This window comes from Brachyistius frenatus, unplaced genomic scaffold (assembly GCF_029030835.1).
Source record: "Brachyistius frenatus isolate BFR_SWC_R1_liver_20210118 unplaced genomic scaffold, ASM2903083v1 Contig_343, whole genome shotgun sequence".
Classification (NCBI taxonomy): Eukaryota; Metazoa; Chordata; class Actinopteri; family Embiotocidae; genus Brachyistius; species Brachyistius frenatus.
In genome coordinates, this window is record NW_027210942.1 from 179,609 (window position 1) to 200,692 (window position 21,084).

The 21,084-nt window shown below is 44.7% G+C and overlaps 1 protein-coding gene across 1 annotated transcript in view; it reads left to right on the plus strand.

Annotated features, from left to right (window-relative positions):
• arhgap32b (Rho GTPase activating protein 32b) overlaps window positions 1-21,084 on the plus strand; it is a 100,076-nt gene that overhangs the window by 9,515 nt on the left and 69,477 nt on the right. The window contains exon 2 of the mRNA XM_069723737.1: window positions 14,348-14,673. Coding sequence (XP_069579838.1) covers window positions 14,579-14,673 — 95 coding nt within the window. The 5' untranslated portion in view covers window positions 14,348-14,578. The remainder of the gene's footprint in view (window positions 1-14,347; window positions 14,674-21,084) is intronic.

Below are 21,084 nucleotides of genomic sequence, written 5' to 3' on the forward strand. Positions count from 1 at the left end.
ATGATGACATCACAACGTGAACACGTGCAATTCAGTGCTGACGTTGATCTTGTGGACTTGGAATACTTTCTCACAAAAGTTACAGCTTCCTCTTGCAATGAATGCACAGTTAGACGGTGTGTTGAGGCGTCTTTCAGTTGATTGTTTTGGTTTTGACCGCCAGAGGCAACAAGACATCACAGACAGACGGAGCGACGTCGGGACGCTCCAACCTGTTTCTACACAAACATTAAATCCCTCCTGTCTTCCTGCCGGTGATTTCTCACACTGGTCTGTAATTTGAATGCTTCTTGTCCTTAAAGGAAAGTCCGAGCTCCTGCAGTCTCAGCTGTAGTTGGATGCTCTACTGATTGAAGGAGGTCTGTAGGGAAAGTGTTGTTTCTGCTTTTTAAGCTTCCGCTTTGCTTTCCACATTCATTTATTTGTGAAGGAAGAGCTATTTATAAGAAGCCTTTTTTCTTTCTCAAAAAAGTGTGAGCTGTAGGTGGCCAGTTATCGCTTGAATACATTATTCAGAAGAAATGTTGGAGGAACTGTTAATGGAGCTTGTTGTTCAAGTTTACGAAACAGGACATAAAAAACTAAAAACTAAAAAAATGGTTTTACTGATGCATAGATGCATAAAGCTGTAATTACAGCCCCAAATCATATTTGTTATTAGGAGGTCATTGAGTTTATCAGGTTATAATCCGACCATCTGAAAAACTAATATTTCAAAGGTTGATGGTTTAGAAAACGCTAAAATGACCTGCAGTCAAAAGGTTCCCGTTTGTAACTTTTTATTTTTTCAAATAGAAAATAAGAACAGCTGCTTATATCCTCATTTATCCCAATTAAACCCAAAAATGCACTGCATTTATCAGGATTTACAAATTGGATTAAAAACTGACCTGTTGTTGTTGATTGAAAACCCGTTTGTTAAGCTCCTTGTCTGATTACCTCGGAGCTGTTTGGTTTTCATTATTCTTTTATTTATCAGTTAGGAACAGAAGCTTTTAACTGATCATTTGAACGTAAGCTTTTTCTTACTCGGTGACAAACATGTGAATTTTGCCTAAATGATGAGTATGCTTTGCTGAAAAAAGCCCTGAATCTAAGAACATCTCATGTCTGTCTCACACAACAGCTTTTCAATATCTCACATCTGTCCCACATCCAGCGATGGAGGCAGAACCTGCTGAGCTGTTGTGAAGAAGAGGATTTCAAAGGGAATGAATGAGTAAACAGGTGTGTTGGAGAAATGAGGAGATGTTGAGGTTGAACGTGAACAGTTTCTACATCCTGTTTAACTGGGCTGCAGTATTAGCAGGACTTTGTTTTCACTCCTGAACAGCTGTGAGACTGAAAGCAACTCGCTCTACCTGCCAGGTAAACACCCACAGTTCAAGTCTGACCTCCAGGAAGGCTGACCTCTCTGTCTGCAAATCCAACAGCATCATATTTATTTTACTTTTAGGACGTATTGCAGCTCCCCTCACAAAGTATCTGCTGTTACATGTAGTATGTGTACAATTAGGACATAGTTCTTTATAGTCCTCCTTTTTTGGGGGGTTGTGTGGATTGTGGGTCAGAACATCCAGAGTTTCATGCTGACCTGCAGACTGCAAAGAAGGTACATGCTGGTACTTTTGGCATACTGCATTTAACATACAAAGTTTTGGGACATACTAAATCATGTAGTCTGGATCCTGGACCGCAGGGCGGACATTCAGCCTCCAGACCTGAGGACTGAACCCACGCTGATCGTTGGCGTCCGTACATCGATGTGCTCACCGTCATCGTGTCAAAATGACCCGGTCCTGTATTTTTAAATATTTTTCCTCATGTTGTCTTTTACACAAGCTGCAGAAGACGATATTATATCAACTTGATGGACAAAAACACCTTTGACTGTCCAGCAGTAATCAAAAACAAACATTTAAAAAAAGCAAAAATAAATACTTTATCGTACATTTGATTTATTTATTGATTTACACTGTCACATTCATATGACATTTGGAGCAATTTTCCGAGTGAAGTCTTCGAGCCAACCCGACTCAGTCCACAAATATCCCCTCGAGGCTCCGTGTGGACTTGATAAGTTGTGGATTTGGACGGCCGTCAGCGCTCACTGACTTCCTTGGAACACTCTGAGGAATAGTTTCCCAGAGTTTGTGAGCTTCTAGAGAGCTGCAAGCACAAGATAGCACAAATTCTCCTTCTGCTGCTTTTGTTGCCGATTTTTGGCGCACTTGGACCGGAGAAGGCGAAGTCGGATTTGCATGTGGCTAACGTGTCTTTAGTTGCATGTGAAGTCTGGATTTGAGTCGTTTGAAATGAAGCCGTAGATGTCAGTCTGCACCTGATTGATTGAGCTGCTTTGTATGTTTACCGTTGGCGTCGGTAGTCATCATATAAATGAAGTGTGTGAGACTAATGGACTGAAGCACGCTCCCAGAAAACGCTGCATTTTTATCTCTCCTGGTGTGAGCGCCCGGTCAGTGATGGACTTCTGCTGACGGGGTGGAGCAGCGGCGAGCCGTCCTTGCCTCATTAATCAGAGCAAGAGGGAAGGTAATGAAGACAAGACATGCAGAGATGCATCCAATCAGTGAGCCGCGGGTTTGAGTCGAGCATTTCTTTCTGCTGTTGCAAACGCTGTCAGAGATAATTGACAGGAGAGATGCTCCGCGTGGACCGAGGATTAGTTTGGGCTCAACCGAGCAGCATTTCCAGGACAGCTTTCCAGGAGATTTATGTCGAAGGTTCCCTGATAAATCACTTATTTATTAGCGCTTGTCACCATGAGTCAGCGTGCCCGCCTGGGGGTCGGGTGCCCTCTGTTGCACCTCTCCTCTCCGGTGATATGTGTCCATTATTCCACAGCAGGCTGTAGCTCTGACGTCAGGGCTCCGCTCTCCTTCTCTTATCTGCTTTGGTTCTGGACTGATTTGAATGTAAAGCTGCTGCCAAGTAAACACTGCAGCTAAAGTATAGTGTCCTGGAAAGCTGTGGAGCGACTATAGGACGACAGGCCTGGTTGAATAGTTAACATTTGTATTATTGCACTTGATGAGGCCTTTTGAAGGCCTGAATCACAGTCAACATAATTTGAAGACGTTGCTTTGTGAGTACTTCTCTCTGTGAAGACTTCCTTTGCCTTCTTCATTTATTTATTTATGTCAGATTAATGGAGCGCCTTCTGATAAAACGTCCTACTTCGTACACACGTTTTATAGATGTCTGAATATGACCAAACTCTAAATTGTGCTCTGTGACCTTAGTGGACGTCCCAGTCTACCTGCTGCCTCATATGAAGAACACGTCAAGTGACGATGAATCAAACGGGGACTGGAGACATACATTGGCTCGTAGGTCATTATACTTGATGTGTTTACTGTGTATGTATTTGTGTGCAACGTGCGTTAAGCGGCCTGAAAGTGGAACAGCAGAGAGAAAACCCTCTCGGCCTCACCGACGGACAGCCTGCTGTTTCTGTGGCAGTAGTGTTGATTTTTATTATATTAGTGTACGGTTGCACTACGACCTTGATCACATTTAGAAATGCTCTTCTTTTATTTTTCCCAACTGATTTCCACTCAGATTTCTGTTTCCGTGTGCCAGGAAGTTGTGTTTTTGTGCTGCAGGAGAGCAACACGGCGACCGTTTACAGTAAACAGGATCCTCTGCTGATAAAAACACGCTGTCAGCACATTCTGCACCGAGCGTTGCGCTTTGCTTCGTCACACCTGAGACAGTGAAGAGGTTGTCGGATGTTAGCTGTTCTTCCCATTCTCATTAAAATGGACCCTTTTGTCATCTTTGCACACACATACCAACCTGTGAACGCTCCGGTTCGTCCCCGGGACCTCTCTTTGGTGTCGTTTTTAATAGTTGCCCAAGTTAAGATATGGAGGGCGACTGCTAATAGGAACATAAAAACCTGCCCTGGTTCTGTTGTTGATTCTCAGTTCTGCTGCTTCAGGTTGGAGATGTTTTAAACTGAAGGAGGTCTTATCACCTCAAAGTGCACCTTGTGTTTTGTTCCTTCTTCAAACACGCCTCTCATATCCGCTGCACCGTGTGAATGTAAAAACCGAAACAGATGAAGAAGAACGACAAAAGCACATCAAGAGTAATTAAAAAGACTGACAGTTTTAGAAATTGAGTTTTGCTTATTCTGTCGAGCTGAAGACGACAGAGGAAATAAGCTCACTGCTGTTGCATCATTAGAGCACAGATCCATGCAGTCACTCCTGTTTCTGCCTCTCCTGTCTGCTCCTTCTTTAACTCTGTAATTTAGATCACATCTCACTTTGTATTCTGTTATCTTCTCTGCTAATTCACTGAGCGTCTTCGCCCCGTGGTGTGCTGTGCTCACCGAGTGGGCGCCTTATCAGATTTCAGCCCGCTAATTATCACGTTTTATTAGCCGGCTCTACACAGAAGCATCTAAATCGGCTTCAAGGTCGTTCATCTCTCGTCTGCGCTTTGCCTGCTTCGTGCATTAGATTCTGCTTGCATGGGTGTATTTCAAAAAGCCACCAAATCTAAGCTGACTGTGGCTCATATCTCCTGCCGGACAACAGTCTGAACTCAGAAAGAGGGTTGGTGTGTTTCTGACGGTCCCGTGCAGACCTTTCTCTGTGGGTTGAGGCACTTTTACTGAGCTCATAATTCCATTTTAATGAACTCATCTCCAGACCTGACTCACACTTTAGTGTCCGTTTATCTCCAGCGGTGATCTGACTGTCGGTCAGATGAGGTCAGCCTCACCGGGGGGACAGTTCAGCCTCATGAAGTCATTTCACTTCAAATATTCCACCCTGCAGACGCTGTAAAGAAGAAAGGAATAACATCTTTGTAACAACTGGAAGTTTCATTTGCAGACAGTAAGATGCATCTGGGCCGGTTCGGTGAACTCCACAGTCTTAGTTGGTCCGGTATGAACATCAGAAAAGTTGAGGTTGATATTTCTGTGACATCACTGAGACAGTTTGCTGACTTTCAGTCATTTCTACTCGTCGATGTGTTTCACGATGTTTTAATATTTCGATGTTGTGGTAATGACTGAACAATGGTGCATTCATAAGTTTAACTTTTCATTTGTAAGAGGAAGAATTTGTTCTTTATAAAACTGCTGTTGGTCTTTTGCAGAGAACTCAGTAGCAGATATAATACACACACACAAAAAAAAATCAATGAACCAAATTAATTCATTTCAATATCAACTTTTATCAAAATAAAAAAAAACAGCTGCACACCGATGTGCTATCACGCGTGAACGCTGCTGACCGAGTGAACGGCAGCGATCGTAGCTTCTAACGTTGTGAGCAGCGCCGTCGGTTCATGAGCTGTCGCTCCGTTAGCCTCGATGAGCTGCTGCTGGCCTGCGTGAAGGTGGTGGGGAACCAGACCATAATTCACTGCTCCGACAGGAAACTGAAGCTGAGAGCAACAGATTGGTTTCATCAGGCTAACAACAGAAGCAGCTGTTCACAAACAATACTGGTAATAATGGTTTGAATGACTTGCTGTGGATGGTTGTCTGTCTTGTTTGTGTTGGCGACCTGCAGGGTGTGCCTTGGCTCCGCCCACAGTTAGCTAGGATAGGCTGCTTGTTGTTGTTGTTGCTTGTTGTTGTTGTTGTTGTTGTTCTCATGACCGCCCGCAACCTGACATGTGCTGCTGCCTGGGAGATTAGCTTTCCTGACGCTAACCAAAATCTAGTCTGGTTTGTCAAATCCTCTGCTGCGTCTCCCGAGACTCGACCGCATGCCAGCGCACTAAACTCCCGTTAGCCATAACGGGAGTTTCTAAGCAAACACGCAGGCATTTTGTTGCACAGAGGAAAATCTATTGTTTTCAGTGGGACTTTTTCTAAACAGCTGCATGAGGAGCAGCCTTGATGTACCTCCTGTTCCACGTCTGTAGGTAATTCAATTCAACCTCACTCAAACTATGTGATTGCTTCCTTCTGGTGTGAAAGTCTGGTAACAGTCACAGTAACTCAGGGACTGACCGAGGATCCGACAGCAACGAAGCTGTAAAACATACCTGCAAATTTGGAGAGACTCTTTTCTTTCACCCCTTTTTTCAAACCAAACTGAAATAAGTATTCCTGTAGGTCTGCCTCAACACCAGCTTTGAGATTGTTAGTTGTGCCGTTGACATCCTTAAGAAAGATCATAATACGTAAAGCTTCCCCTTTAAATGTAGTCAATTGTACTCAATTGAAAAGCTCCCGTGTTGAATCTCCTTTTGTCAGTTCAATCACGACACAGATTTATTTTTTTCCAGAATAGCAGCATGGCAGCTTGTAATCCTCAACAACCTGCGTCGGGTCTCAGAATCATTGAAAATTCTGATTTGAATGAAGCCAGAATGTTTTCTGTAGATTTGAATGCAGTTCAGTAATAACAAGAAAAGCTCAAAGTTAAAAACCCGTGTTGCCTTTCGACAAACATTGGCTGCTGTCAGTCAGAGAACTGCTCGGTGTTACAGCCTGACCTGTTTTTGAAGCGCTGTTGATTTAGTGGAGTTGGTGGACGACTCGTATCCGCACATTTAAGTTGCAACACCTTGAAGAAGGCGAACTTCAGCCGCCGAACAAACGTCTCAGGCGTCTCGTTTGTAAGATATTTCCACATCGGTGATAACGTAATATTTCTGCCTCTCCGTAGTCTTACATCTGTCATGAGCTGCAGACGTACTGTATGTGGCGAGTTCGAGAGAAGCTCAGATGGTTTCTACCTGAAGGCGACGCCTCCCCGTCCACTTAACCCAGGTTCTGCTGCAGGTTGCTCAGTCGCACCGTCATGAAGTCGCTTTGCTGCACACTGGGGGTCAAATCATAGACGTGATCGTGTTGCATGTGACTGTGAACACGCTTACACGTTGGGGTACTCGAGCGGTTGCGGTTAAAGTCTTTATTTGCTTGGAGGTTGTTTTTTTTTGCTCAAGGACACTTGGACAGAGCAGATGACTCTCTCAGGGATCGAACCGGTGACCTTTTGAGTTGTGCCGAGTGACCTTTCTGAACAGTTTCTCTCTAATCAGCAGGCAGCCCTGCTACTTGCTGCGCTGCTGCTTGAATAGAAAATGAAGCGCGTGAGACTGTGAGCACATCCATTAGCTCTTTGTTAGATACAGGTTGCTGAACCTCCGCTGGGATTCCTGCCAGCTGCTCGTGACATCGTGCCCTTTAAACCGGCGGTACGGGAACATTTCTCCTCTCACCGCTCACCTGAACACCGCTGCTGACGGCTTCAAGGTGTCGAAGCAGTTATGCAGAATGAGGTTTGGCACAATTAAAGCAGCATTGAGAGCAGCTGTAGCCTCATTAAACAAAAAAAGCACTGCCTGTGAGGGTAGATGTGGATGTGCGACGGAGACATGGAGGAGTTAAAGGGAACCTCAGAAGAGACGCTGAGGATGGTTTCTGTAGATAATTCGATCTGAAGACGGTTTCCTCAAAGTGGTTTCTGAAGCAGGATGTGGAGGAAGGAGTCTGAAGAACAGGAGCAGCTGGAGTTGCAACGGTATGACAACAGTCTCAGAAGTATTTCATTATTATTAGTATTTGTGTTATTGTTATTATCAGTTTCAATAGCACATTTTATAATCAAACAATTACACGTTTTTTGTGAGGAATTAAAGTTATAAACAGGACTTTTATCTGCGCGGAGGGATTCTCCAAGATGTTCCATGTGTTTCATCCTTCAGCAGACGCTTGACGTCGAGGACAACACCACGTACATTTTTGAGATGTCCAAATTTATCCTCTGCTGACTTCAGAGCGCTCCACAGCGCTGAAGATGGGCGTCTATGTTTGACTGAAGCAGGACGGAGGCTGTCAGACAGGAAAACAAAGACCAACCTGAATTTGCAAAGATACTTTTAATCACTACTGACCGTGTGGATGCAGTGGAGAGAGAGAAACACCAGTATTGTTTTGACTCGGTCCGACACACCGTTATGTGAATGAAGTCTGCGTGCTGCTCAAGCTGTTGTTGTGTCAGCTGGTAAATGAAGTTTGTTTTGGAGAAACTCCGCTGTGATTTAATGCCCTCTTGATATTTCATCAGAACAAGCTTTTACAAGTTGCAGTTCTTCCGTCCAGCTCAGACACTGTGGGACGTCTGCATGCAGCTGGTGTTGGGCTTTCAGAACCACCGGAGAAAAGATGAATGCTGTTGGACCGGTCCAGACGGGCTCCCACGTTGACATCATTGGCTAATTTGCACATCAATATGTTTTGAATGGTCCGTTCTTTCTCATGTGGGAGACGGCTTGGCTGGATGGGTGGAGGTTTATCATTCTGGGCACGTTGGAGGTGGAGGAGGTCACAGCAGGAGACTGACTGCAGACACACACACACACACACACACACACACACACACACACACACACACACACACACACACACACACACACACACACACACACACACACACACACACACACACACACACACACACACACACACACACACACACACACACACACACACACACACACACACACACACACACACACACACACACACACACACACACACACACACACACACACACACACACACACACACACACACACACACACACACACACACACACACACACACACACACACACACACACACACACACACACACACACACACACACACACACACACACACACACACACACACACACACACACACACACACACACACACACACACACACACACACACACACACACACACACACACACACACACACACACACACACACACACACACACACACACACACACACACACACACACACACACACACACACACACACACACACCGTGTTGTGTTTGGTGACACGCTAGTGATGACACGGCTCGATGGATGTCAGCGTTGTCTCCTCATTGATCCTCCACTTTGGTTTCCACTGAAATATCGCAGCAGTTATTGGCTGAATTTATTGGTGAATTACAGGTGACTTGAACTTTTCCTTCTCCAGCCATCTTCCCGTGAACTATCTCTCGCAGTGCACTACGACCCAGACGAGTTCCTCATGTGACGTCAGAATTCCTGTTTTTTCATCTGAAAATCTGCCTTTATTTCCCATTTTACATCAAATTACACATTTATCTTTTGAGACGGTCATTTCCGAGAAATATTAAGTACAAATTTAGTGGAAGAATCCAGCCTACAAGTTGCTCTTTAAAGTTCATTGTTTTACATAAACTGTAACATCAGTCCTTCTTGTTTCTTTCACGCAGTGTTTTATATCAGCTGACATATAAACTAAAGGTTCTTTAAATGTCTCAATCTGTGTTTAGAGAAACTTTTGATACTGTGAGTGAACTTTGCTGCTATAATCAACATTTTAAATGTCTTACCTCCGCATGAAACCACAAATCACAGGCAGTCATTTTACCCCACTGACGCTTCCTGCTGTAAATGAACAGCAGAACGCAGCGTGGCTCTTTCTGTGACATTAATGTACAGGAAACTGAATGACAGCTGCAATATAGTGATGAATAAGGCTTGATTAAGCCCAGACGATTGAATTTCAGCCTGGCAGGCGGCCACAGCTGACTCAGTGTAGTGGACACATCACTTTATATTTGATAAACATGCAGAACAAAATACTAACAGCTGTACAGATTGAGCAACACATGAACTGATTGAACTTTTTTTGCTTATCATTTAAAAAAAAAAATGAAAGTAGGACAATAAATGCAGCACATTACATTTGCTCTGTGAGGTCCTGCTGTTGTATTGAATTTAGTGGGTAACGGGTTAACTGATGAATTATTAAATCATAACTTTTAGTCTTTTTGCACTGCTGGCGGATCACTAATGAGTCCCTCCAGGATTTTGCAGGTTTCTTTTGTGATTGTTGCGATCAAAAATGTTTGATGGTGGAGGATTTTCTCCAAAATGTCGATGTAATCTTCTGAGTTTTAAGTACGTTTTTGCGTAAAATTGCAGGAATTAGAAAAAATGGCAAGTCGAGAAGGAAAAATGGGGTTTTCTTTAAGCACTGCCTGATCCAGCAATACATGTATAATCACCTCCTGTGATAATAATCCTGTTGCACATCACAGAAATATTTTAGTTCTCATCTTTTTATATGTATTGATTGAACTCAGAGAACGGTGGAGATAAAAGTTAAAATCATAAAATCGTCTGTGACTGGAATATAGAAACAAGGACGACATCAGCTGTCAAAATAAGAGCTTTAGATGCTGTTTAATTCATGTTCATTCAACACATAGACCTGCTGGATGAAACCAACAAAGAGACGTCTCTGACAACTGGACGTGTGGAGAAAACTCATTTAACATCCAGTAATATGGAATCACTTCCTTTGATCACAAACATTTAATCATCATTTTAATGTGAAGAACACATTTCCCTCAAACCCGTCACTTCCTGTTTCTCCAGTTTTATTTGGAGATGAAAACAGGAGCAGAGCCTCTCTGATTGAAAATGAGGAGTTAGTTTTGTTAATAAAGACAGTTGTGTTTGAGACAACTTAGTTTATGTCGTTAATACTTTCAGCACAGATTATGAAGATGACATTTTTTTGCAGAAAAATCACGGGAATTATACAAAATAAATTGCAAGCTCCTGCAAATATTGTGGCGTTTTCTTTAATTTGCGTTAATTACTGCGATCGTAAGATTGTGGTTTCTTTGAGGAACGGACTAATAGTAATATATACTCCCCAAATTAAGGTCAGACAATCAATATATTCCAACATCAAGACACACAACTTCAGTTTTTTTGGGTCGAGTGATGTATCTCCACTTTAAACTGCTTTTTCTTTAATCTCTGAGTATGAAACCACAGACGCCGGAGTAACTCTTCACCTGTAGGACTCATCACAGACGGACGCGAGGTCTTGTCAGAGCAGACGCTGGTAGCTGCTGTGTCTTCGTGGCCTTGCTGGTATTGATTTCTCGTTGACGAACATGTTTGTACTGCAGTCGAGTGAAGAGACGCAGTAACCAGCTCCAAGGAATACATTATTTTATGACGTTAGTTTAACCAGCTGATTTAGTTTTTGTCGTAGTCCTTTGACTAAAATGTGTAGTAATTTCAGTCGAATTGTAGTCATGTGACTTTTATGAAGAGGAAGTAAAAGTGCTGTTGAGTCTCATTTTGTCGCAATTTGAGCATTTTGAGGGTACAACTCGGGCATCTTTGTTGTGTACAGTTACCAAGCTACGAACACTTTTATAAACAGTCGTTGAGTGTGGTTGATACACACACGTCACTGTCCAGTTACTTTTCACAAATTCAGGCTGAGTGAGCCGAGTAATCTTTAACCCACTCATGATAAAGACTCTTCAGCATTAACGTTCATAAATGTCAGTAAGTTTTTCACTCCAGCGGACATCACTGGACGAGATACAGCAACAGAAGACGCAGCAGGTCCAGCAGCTAAATCAGCTTCTGAACCAGAGTTCACGGAGACTAAAGAATCTGCGTTAAAACAATAACCGCCTCTCTTTTCCGATCGTTAGTCTTTTGTATTATAGTTTGAGTCGACAGCTAAAAGTAATGTGTTTCATTATACCGACCTACAAAAGGCAAACACAGTAACTTTGGTTGGACTGAGGAGCAGAGGTGGACATGCTGTTGCTGTACCTGGCTGCTTACCTGTAAACGTTAGCATCTCACAGCTAACGCAGCTAATAGGCAGGCCATCACAGAACAATAAGTCATCAAATCTTTTGGCTTTAATTACCTCTGTGACGGCTGTGACTGAACTTTATCTGCCGTCCTGATAAGTGACAACGTTTTCTGTTCAGTCTCGATTTTTAATCTCCTCCGAGATGAGCCGAGGCTCCGTCCTCGCTCAAGGTCGGCCATTTTATGGCTTTTCTGCTGCATCAGGTATTTGCGGGAAGCTCTGGCTGCTTCGCTCTGCCTGGCTGCCTGCTTGGCATACACAAACTCAACCTCCTTAAACTAATGCACACACTTTATTCTCTCTGCACGCAGTAGTATTTCCACGGCCAGCGAATATGCAGCCGGGCGGCGACGCACAAAACCATCCAATTAATGTTGGGGGGGTTCGGCTGTGTTTGTGTGTGATTCCTGAGCAGCCCGGGACATGAGATGACTTTCAACGTGTGTGTGTGTGTGTGTGTGTGTGTGTGTGTGTGTGTGTGTGTGTGTGTGTGTGTGTGTGTGTGTGTGTGTGTGTGTGTGTGTGTGTGTGTGCGCGCGCGCGCGCGTGCGCAGCAGTCAATATATGGCCTTGTGCTGCGGCCGCCAGGTCAATACTGTGCTGATTTGAATAGATGAACCAAGATGAACTGTGGAGCCGCTGAAGTTGATCATCTCTCTGAATAGACTTACTTCTTCTACCGGTCAAAGGGTCAAAGGTCAGAGGAAGGTTGACGCTCATCATGATTCAAACTCCTGGTGTTTTTAGAACAAAGATCACCGAATCACTTTTAATGACAAACTTTCTTTGACATGTTGAACTCCAGCATTTCTACCTGATTCCTGCTCGCAGTCATACGTTGGTATTAAAGAACAGATGACTTCTGTTTCTCTCTACGTCTTTTAAAAGACAGCGTGTGGTGCACTTTTTGGTGAAACCACACACCGTGGGCACCAGGGAGCTCTGGGGATTATGTTTGATTATGTCTCAGCTGTAGAAGCAGCTGCTTCAGTGTGGCCTGTGAGGATCCTCCTTCTCCTCCTCCTCCTCCTCCTCCCACCTCCCTGCATCCCTCTCGTCCTCCTAGGATTACGGAGCACAGCGGCTGAACTCCGTCTGTATGGCCTCCCTGGTTTTAGTGGGTCGTTCCTGTTGTGTGGCTGTCGTCTATTTCTGTCAGCTGATGTCTTCACATCAGGATTTCATCGTGACGTTGCCGTGTGGTCGCTGGTGTTACAGCCATAACACCTGAGAGGATGTTCTCCGCCGTGATTACAGGCACGGATGATTCAGTGGGTTGATGACGACACTGTTCATCGTCCCAAAGTAACCTCGGTCACATCAAACTTACACAACGTACGTGGTGTTGAAAGCACGGCGTACTTCAGAGTGACGCCAGGCGAGACCAGAGGAGACTTTCCCTCGTATTCAGTGATTTATTCCTGCGTTTCTAAATGACTGCAGTGTTTTGTTTCAGCCTCACACATGTGAGGATTTGATCATATTGTTGTTATTGTCTGACGGATTAAATGAAACATTGGAAAACATCACTTTGAGCTACAGGGGATTATTTTTTTTTCTATTTTCTGACATTTTACAGACCAAACAATTACTAGAATAAATTAGCAGATTAATTAGTCACTTCCGTGAGGTCTTTTTTTTTGCAAGAACTAAAAGTTAAGGTTATTTTCCTGAGATTGCAACAAGCTGAACAGAACAGAGCAGATCAGCTGGGCAGGAAGTCAGGCAGAGAAAAGCAAAGAGCATCCGGTCAATTTTCAAAATAAAACTCCCAATCGTACAACACATCACTGCATCACCGTCCACCCCCATTGTCTTTCAGTTAGGACAAATGATGTGTTTTCCTCCTGCTGCAGACACTCGATGTGAAATAGTTACACAATAAACAGGGGGATTCGTGTTTTTTATTGACTAAACACAACAAGCTGTGTTGACTTTGTCTGTAGGCTTCTGCACAAACTAGGAAATGACAACAATAAACACAAAAAAAAGACCCTATTTAACAACATTTCAGTGTCTTGTGGGCGGGGTGTAATGTCTCTGGTTGTCAGTCAGATCCGCCCCTTTCTCCCCAGTTCGGCCAAATATGGTCACTTCTAACTCCAGAATATCAAGATGGCGACGGAGAAAATCTGAACTCAAGGTTTCAGAACAGCAGTTCACAAACACCACTCTTTATAGACTGTTTCACTCCATCATTATTTTCCTCCTCTGGAAACATTAACTTCAATGCGCTGCACGAGTTGTTGGGAAATCAAAGTTCCTGGAACTTTTGGTTGAAAAGATCCTCCACTGTGTTTGAGCATCAGAGTACTGAAGTACTGACCTCCTCGTAGAGTTTCCTACTACATGACAAGCTTGTGTTTTTAGTCCGGTGCTCCATTTGTTAAAGTTTTGAGAGGAACTGCAGGAGACTAGTTGATGACATGAAACCGGCACTGAGCTGCTCGGACAGCTCGTGGATCTGGTGGAGCTCCGTCACCACCGAGCAGCGAGGCAGCGGGGGGATGTTTGAAGGTTGATTCACGCTGGAAAGTGTGCGCCAGACTCTCCATGTGTTCACACCAAAGGGAAATCCTTCCCTGCACAGCTCATGACTTATTTGATCTACAGACTACACACGTAATTAATTATTCCCCCCCCCCCACCCCTGTTCCCTCCCCACCCCACATCGTCCTCACAGCCCCGTCTCTCTCTTTATTCCCCACACTCCTCTCTTCCTCTGCTTTTTTCCTCCTCATCCTCCCTCTTGCTGCTACATGTGATTTCTTTTTATCTCATTCGTCTTTCTCCCTCCTGATCTACCGCTTCACATCCTCCCCCTCCCCTCCCTCCCTCTCCCTCCCCTCCCTCCCTCTCCCTCCCCTCCCGCTCCACTTCTCTGGCAGGCTGCTCATTGCAGTGAGTCAGTATCATGGAGGCAGGCAGCGGGGCTGCCGCAGCGGTGGGGAGTGCAGGACTGGGACTGCTGGGAGCCACGGCCACGTCCAACCATGACATCCTGGACAGGTAAGAGAGCAGCGCCAGGCTGGGGGACGTCCTCAGGACCAGACCGCCCGAACGCTCCGCATTACAGCGAAGAGTGTGTGTGTGTGTGTGTGTGTGTGTGTGTGTGTGTGTGTGTGTGTGTGTGTGTGTGTGTGTGTGTGTGTGTGTGTGTGTGTGTGTGTGGAGAAGGACCACACCTTAGGTGGTGCTTTGGTAAGCATGCTAGTTTGTTTATAGTTAGAGAAAGGGGCATGGAGAGTGTGTGGTTGTGTGTGTGCGTACATGTGTGTGTGGGGAGAGGAGGGGGAGGGGAGGGAGGCTGACTCGGGTGTTTGCTCACATACCAAAGCCTACCTTCCTATGCTCTCTCTCTCTCTCTGGATGTGTGTGTCCTCCTCTGTATCGCTGCTCTCACTGCATGTGAGGAAGAAGTCCTAATTTTGACAGCTGGAGGATCTGGTGTGTGTGTGTGTGTGTGTGTGTGTGTGTGTGTGTGTGTGTGTGTGTGTGTGTGTGTGTGTGTGTGTGTGTGTGTGTGTGTGTGTGTGTGTGTGTGTGCTGATGAATTTGTTTTGGAGGGGTAGGGAGGGGGGTTACTTGGCTACCTCTATGCCTCAAGGAGAAATGACACCAGGGTATGCGCATGCGGCGGCAGGGAGGGGGGGCAGTAGAAGTGCCTGAACGCTGTAGCTGATCCGATAGGGTGAGTTTGCACAGTCACCATCCCACCCCCTATTACCCCCCTCAACACACACACACACACACACACACACACACACACACACACACACACACACACACACACACACACACACACACACACACACACACACACACACACACACACACACACACACACACACACACCATCAACCCCCATAGCAACTGGAGCTATTGCTAACTGTAACTGCTGGAAACCCCTCATTCAGATTTCCTTGCTCCAGAGACCACTGCCCCCACCAGAGAGGGGGTGGTGGGGTGGGGGGAAATCAGCTTTCATCCAGTTACGTCATCCCTACAGCTGTACACCCACATGCCCGTGCACTGTCATCACACGCACATGCACGCACGCACACACACACACACACACACACACACACACACACACACACACACACACACACACACACACACACACACACACACACACACACACACGCCCTCCCTCAAGCATTCACAAAACCACATACCGACCTGCATCCCTTCAACATGCACTGACGGGGATGTTTGAGGACAAACGTTGCTGCTCATAAACATACACGACAAACATTCATCAATCTTTGTTGATGAAGGGCTTCCTCGATGTGCCCCCCCCCCTCCCCCATCAGCTTGCAGGTGCTGCTGGGTCACTTACCTCCTCCACATTACAGTTGTTTCCCTCAGCCAGTGAGGTATGACTAATCTCCAACATCCCGGGGATCTCCTTTGACACATCGTTCAATCAGAGATGGAAATTCAGGCTGTGACTCATGTAGCTGTCGTTTCCTCACTACTTCTGTTAGTCGCCTGACATTGTGACTGGCGGGGATACAGCCTTCTCTGAAAGACACGTATGTCTGCTGCCTACTGTCCAGCCAGGTATCCGGTGGCCTCTCGCCCCTCCAGTGCTGCTGGTGTGGCTTCATTCCCTCTGAGGATTAGTGGTGTTGTGTGTGCTTCTGTAAATGTGTGCTGCCTTACATTATTATTTTACCCTGGACGGTGTTGGTGGTGGGGAGATTACTGTCACCCTGCTCCACCTACCCCTCTGCTCACCGCCCCTCTCAGCCCTGGACTGGGTCTAAATCCTGCACCGGGGTTACCATGGCAGCAGCAGCTTAGCATACATTAGACAGCAGTCCAACATTACTACTGAGAGTGAGTGAGTGAGTGAGTAAAAGGGAGAGAAAAGAGGATAAAAAAAGAGAAAGGGTCGAGAGAGAGATGAAGGTGGGGGAAATGTAGAAATGTTTGTGTCTCATTTCTGTGTGTGTGTGTGTGTGTGTGTGTGTGTGTGTGTGTGAGATCGGGGGACACGGGGCCCCCCAGAGGTGACATGGAGAACTAGAACAAAAACACTGCTATAAAGCTGCGTGCGGTTTTGTGATAATGTCATCAAGTCAGACAGATGAGGCCCACGCCAGCAGCGCCATGAATCTGGAGCTGCAACCATCACAGCTGCTAATTTCAGGTGTCACTGCTCGCCCGGCCTGGCCGGGGGTGTCACTGCTCGCACAGGTCGATGATTCCAAGCTACTAACTCAGTTGATATTTTTTGTGTCTAAACATGCAGTAAGATGAACAAGTTGTGATTTTAGGAGGCGCTCCACCCATTTTCAGATCAGATGACCTGGTTCGTCCTACCTGCCATGTTAAAAACAGCTGCATCATATTTTCTGCTGTGTTAAGTCCGTGCCAGTAACCCTGATGATGTAATGGTGATGTCATCAGGGAGTTTTTTTTAATATAGTTTTTTTTAGATTGGGCATGTGTGACTGAGATTTGCTTCACAAACTGGGTGGACAGAGTTTGATGGATGGGGGGAATTACCAGACACAGATACAGACACAGAAATGCTGCTCCCAGCACCTTTACAGCTGAATGTCACAACACCTGTGAGATTGCTGCTTTGACCTGTGTGTCCCTCATAAGCCCCTCGGCTTTAAGGACCGTACCTTAAGCAGAATCTCTGCACTGGTAGAATCAGAGTTGAGAGGAATGTGGTTGTGTTTGGGATAAACACATCTATGAGTGTGGAGGTGTAGAAACCTCTGCAGCTCTCCATGGATATTGTTGTTGACTATCACCGTCTGATCTGCAGCTTTTGCTCACACAGTTGATAAATTTAAGATTTCAAAGTCACAAATTTAAATGTCTTAAATAGTTTTCAAAGGAGATTCAATATGTAATAAGTGAGACAAGGATTATCTCCTCAGTTGTAGTAGTTCACTACAGAGTGAAGTGGAGCTCAAAGATTCTGTCTGCAGTTGATCATGTGAATGTGAGACTGGACTTGACTCGAGCTCATTCATAGACTGATATCGTATTCACTGAATTATTGACAGGCTTGTGGTTGCATCTTAATGGACGGAGACCTCAGGTTAAATGTGAAACTATTGGAGTGACCTTTAACCAATCAGCATTGACTGCGATACACCACTTTATGTGCGCTGAAACTCTCCCATTGTTGGAACCACTTCAACATCATCGGGCTCAGTCACAGAGAAGAATAAACCTCTGAGCAACAAGGGGACAACAAAACAAAACGTTGGGGCTCCTGTTGCACGTGAACGCAGCACGAATGTTCACGGACGCTCATGAGTACTCAAAGTTGTTTTGCTTGATCAACATCAGCTAAACGAGTTAAACCCGTTTTTGTGACCACTCATGCAGTTTCCCGTTTTCCTGAAACTTGAGCAGAGAGCAAACATCAAAGTTCATTGGAAATTTTTATGGAACAGAAAAAAGTCTCAGGGACTCAAATCTGGTGAGTAGGTGTGGATTGTGTTTCTGCGAGGTCATTTTCATGTTGTCAGGTTGGAGAAGCCTGTTGCCATGGCGCCACAGTTCACGTGGTTCGCAGTGAATGTGTCCCCTCAGACGCCTCAGAAGGTCCCAGTGGAACTCTGTGTTGACAGTCTGACTCTGGGAGACCAATTCACGGTGACACAAAGAAAACCCACCTGGTGTCTCCTGACCTGACGAGCCGTCTTCGGTCTTGAACAGTGAAGCTCCGCCCCCTCTTGAAACGTGAACGTCACTCAGAACACCTCGCCGGCTCATCGTATTATTCGTTCACACTTTCTGAAACATGTCATCTTATTTACAGTTTTACACAAAATGTGATGTTCACTCTGTGCTCACGTCCATGGAGAAACTGCACATGCACACGTACCAACGCTCACAAAAAATGTTGTAACTCGGATGCAGAGGGACATACGTTGGCATGCAGACTAACGAAGGTTCTCGTTATCAGCTCTGTGCAGTCAGGCAGAGCAACAGTAAGCTTGTTCAGTTTATTAAACCGAAATAGTTGAGGCAAGAAATTAAAGTCTTTTCTAATAATTCAACATGATAGGAATTTTACATTACAAGAAGCAAAATACTGAAAACCAGAAGTTATTACAAAGTATATGTTACTTCAACACTAATATTTGAGAGTATTGTGTCCACCAGCGTTTCCCTGCTACGCCATAAATGACTATTTGTTCCAATACAGCTTCTCCATGTTTTAGTGCTCTAATAATCAATGCTACACAACAACCATGATGCTGTTCAATGAACGGACAATGATGCAGCTCCCCATTACAGAAATAATCCCTGTTCTCCGCGTCCGTGGAAATGTTCAGTCATTCAGCCGCAGAATCATATTTATGGAGACAATAAGACATTTTCCAGTCGAGCGTGAGCGCTGATTTTAGGGCACCACAACAGTCCAGAGCCGACTGCGTGGAGTTCCCCTCGTAGGACGACACCAGTTCATCTGTGGATGGTAGTGTTGTCTGCGACGCCATCTGCAGCCCAGATGAAGCGCCTCTGTGGGACGGGAGCTGAACTGCTGGCTGTGGATGAGATCCAGGACATGCAGAAGGTTGAACGGCGTCCGCGGCCTGCTAACAGCTTCATTCCTCTTTTCGCTTCTCTCTCGGTTTATTGCTGCTTGTTGTTTTTAAGGTGTTTTCCTTCGGAGTAGAAATGACTCCAACAGTCTCAACCTCATTTTCTGTAAAAGAATATGACTTTCCTCCAGAAAAACTGACCCACTTATCTCACATTTATTCAGATATTACAGTAGTGACATACTTCAGTCCCTCCAAGATTTTGAGCTGTTTTTTGTGTGATTGTTGCGATCAAAAATGTTTGATTTTGGGGCAGATTTTCTTCAAAATTGCGACATAATTCTTTAGGTGTGTTTTTTGCATAAAATTGCAAAATTATTCTTTTTAAGCACTGCCTGATAAAATTAATAAATATGTAATCACTTCCTGTGATAATAAATGTTGCACATCACAGAAATATTTTAGTTCTCATCTTTTTATATGTATTGATTGAACTCAGAGAACCGTGGAGATAAAAGTTAAAATCATAAAATCGTCTGTGACTGGAATATAGAAACAAGGACGACATCAGCTGTCAAAATAAGAGCTTTAGATGCTGTTTAATTCATGTTCATTCAACACATAGACCTGCTGGATGAAACCAACAAAGAGACGTCTCTGACAACTGGACGTGTGGACAAAACTCATTTAACATCCAGTAATATGGAATCACTTCCTTTGATCACAAACATTTAATCATCATTTTAATGTGAAGAACACATTTCCCTCAAACCCCGTCACTTCCTGTTTCTCCAGTTTTATTTGGAGATGAAAACAGGAGCAGAGCCTCTCTGATTGAAAATGAGGAGTTAGTTTTGTTAATAAAGACAGTTGTGTTTGAGACAACTTAGTTTATGTCGTTAATACTTTCAGCACAGATTCATAGGCAGCAGCACAGCATATAGACAGCAGGTCCTTCATTTTCCAAACATCAACAAATGTCACAGAACGGCGTCTCTGTTTCCTGAAAGCTGTCTTCTGCCAAAATGTAGACGTCGGCAATCAAAGTCGAGGATAATAACCAAATTATTACCATAATTACCATCAATCAGCTGCAGCAGATTCACTGCTGACGTCATTACAGCTGAGTTGTTGGTTTGACTCATTCGAGTGCCAGTAAAAGTCTTCAAACAACCTGACCGTGTTGGTTCAGCTTGTAGCTTTAACCTGAAGCAGGTTTTTGTGTCTCGTGTCTGGGGAGCAGCAGGACTCCGGCAGAGGCAGGATCTCTGGTCCTCCTTTTAGTTTGTCCTCATTTAGGAACGGACCGTACCAAGAGATGTGCACAGGTGAACAAAATGCATGTTTGGTCATGCTGCAGGTATTTTAAGGTGTTCCTGTCTGGAGGTGCATAATATTAGAGGAAGGACATGATATGAATCCAAACAGCTGCTGACTGAGCGGTGTGGCAGGACAAACTGGAACGTCTCCGTTACAACATCTGGAACACAAGTACAACATCTGGAAACCAAGTACAACATCTGGAACACAAGTACAACATCTGGAACACAAGTACAACATCTGGAACACAAGTACAACATCTGGAACACAAGTACAACATCTGGAACACAAGTACAACATCTGGAACACAGGTACAACATCTGGAACACAAGTACAACATCTGGAACACAAGTACAACATCTGGAACACAAGTACAACATCTGGAACACAAGTACAACATCTGGAACACAAGTACAACATCTGGAACACAAGTACAACATCTGGAACACAAGTAGAACATCTGGAACACAAGTACAACATCTGGAACACAAGAACAACATCTGGAACACAAGTAGAACATCTGGAACACAAGTAGAACATCTGGAACACAAGTAGAACATCTGGAACACAAGTA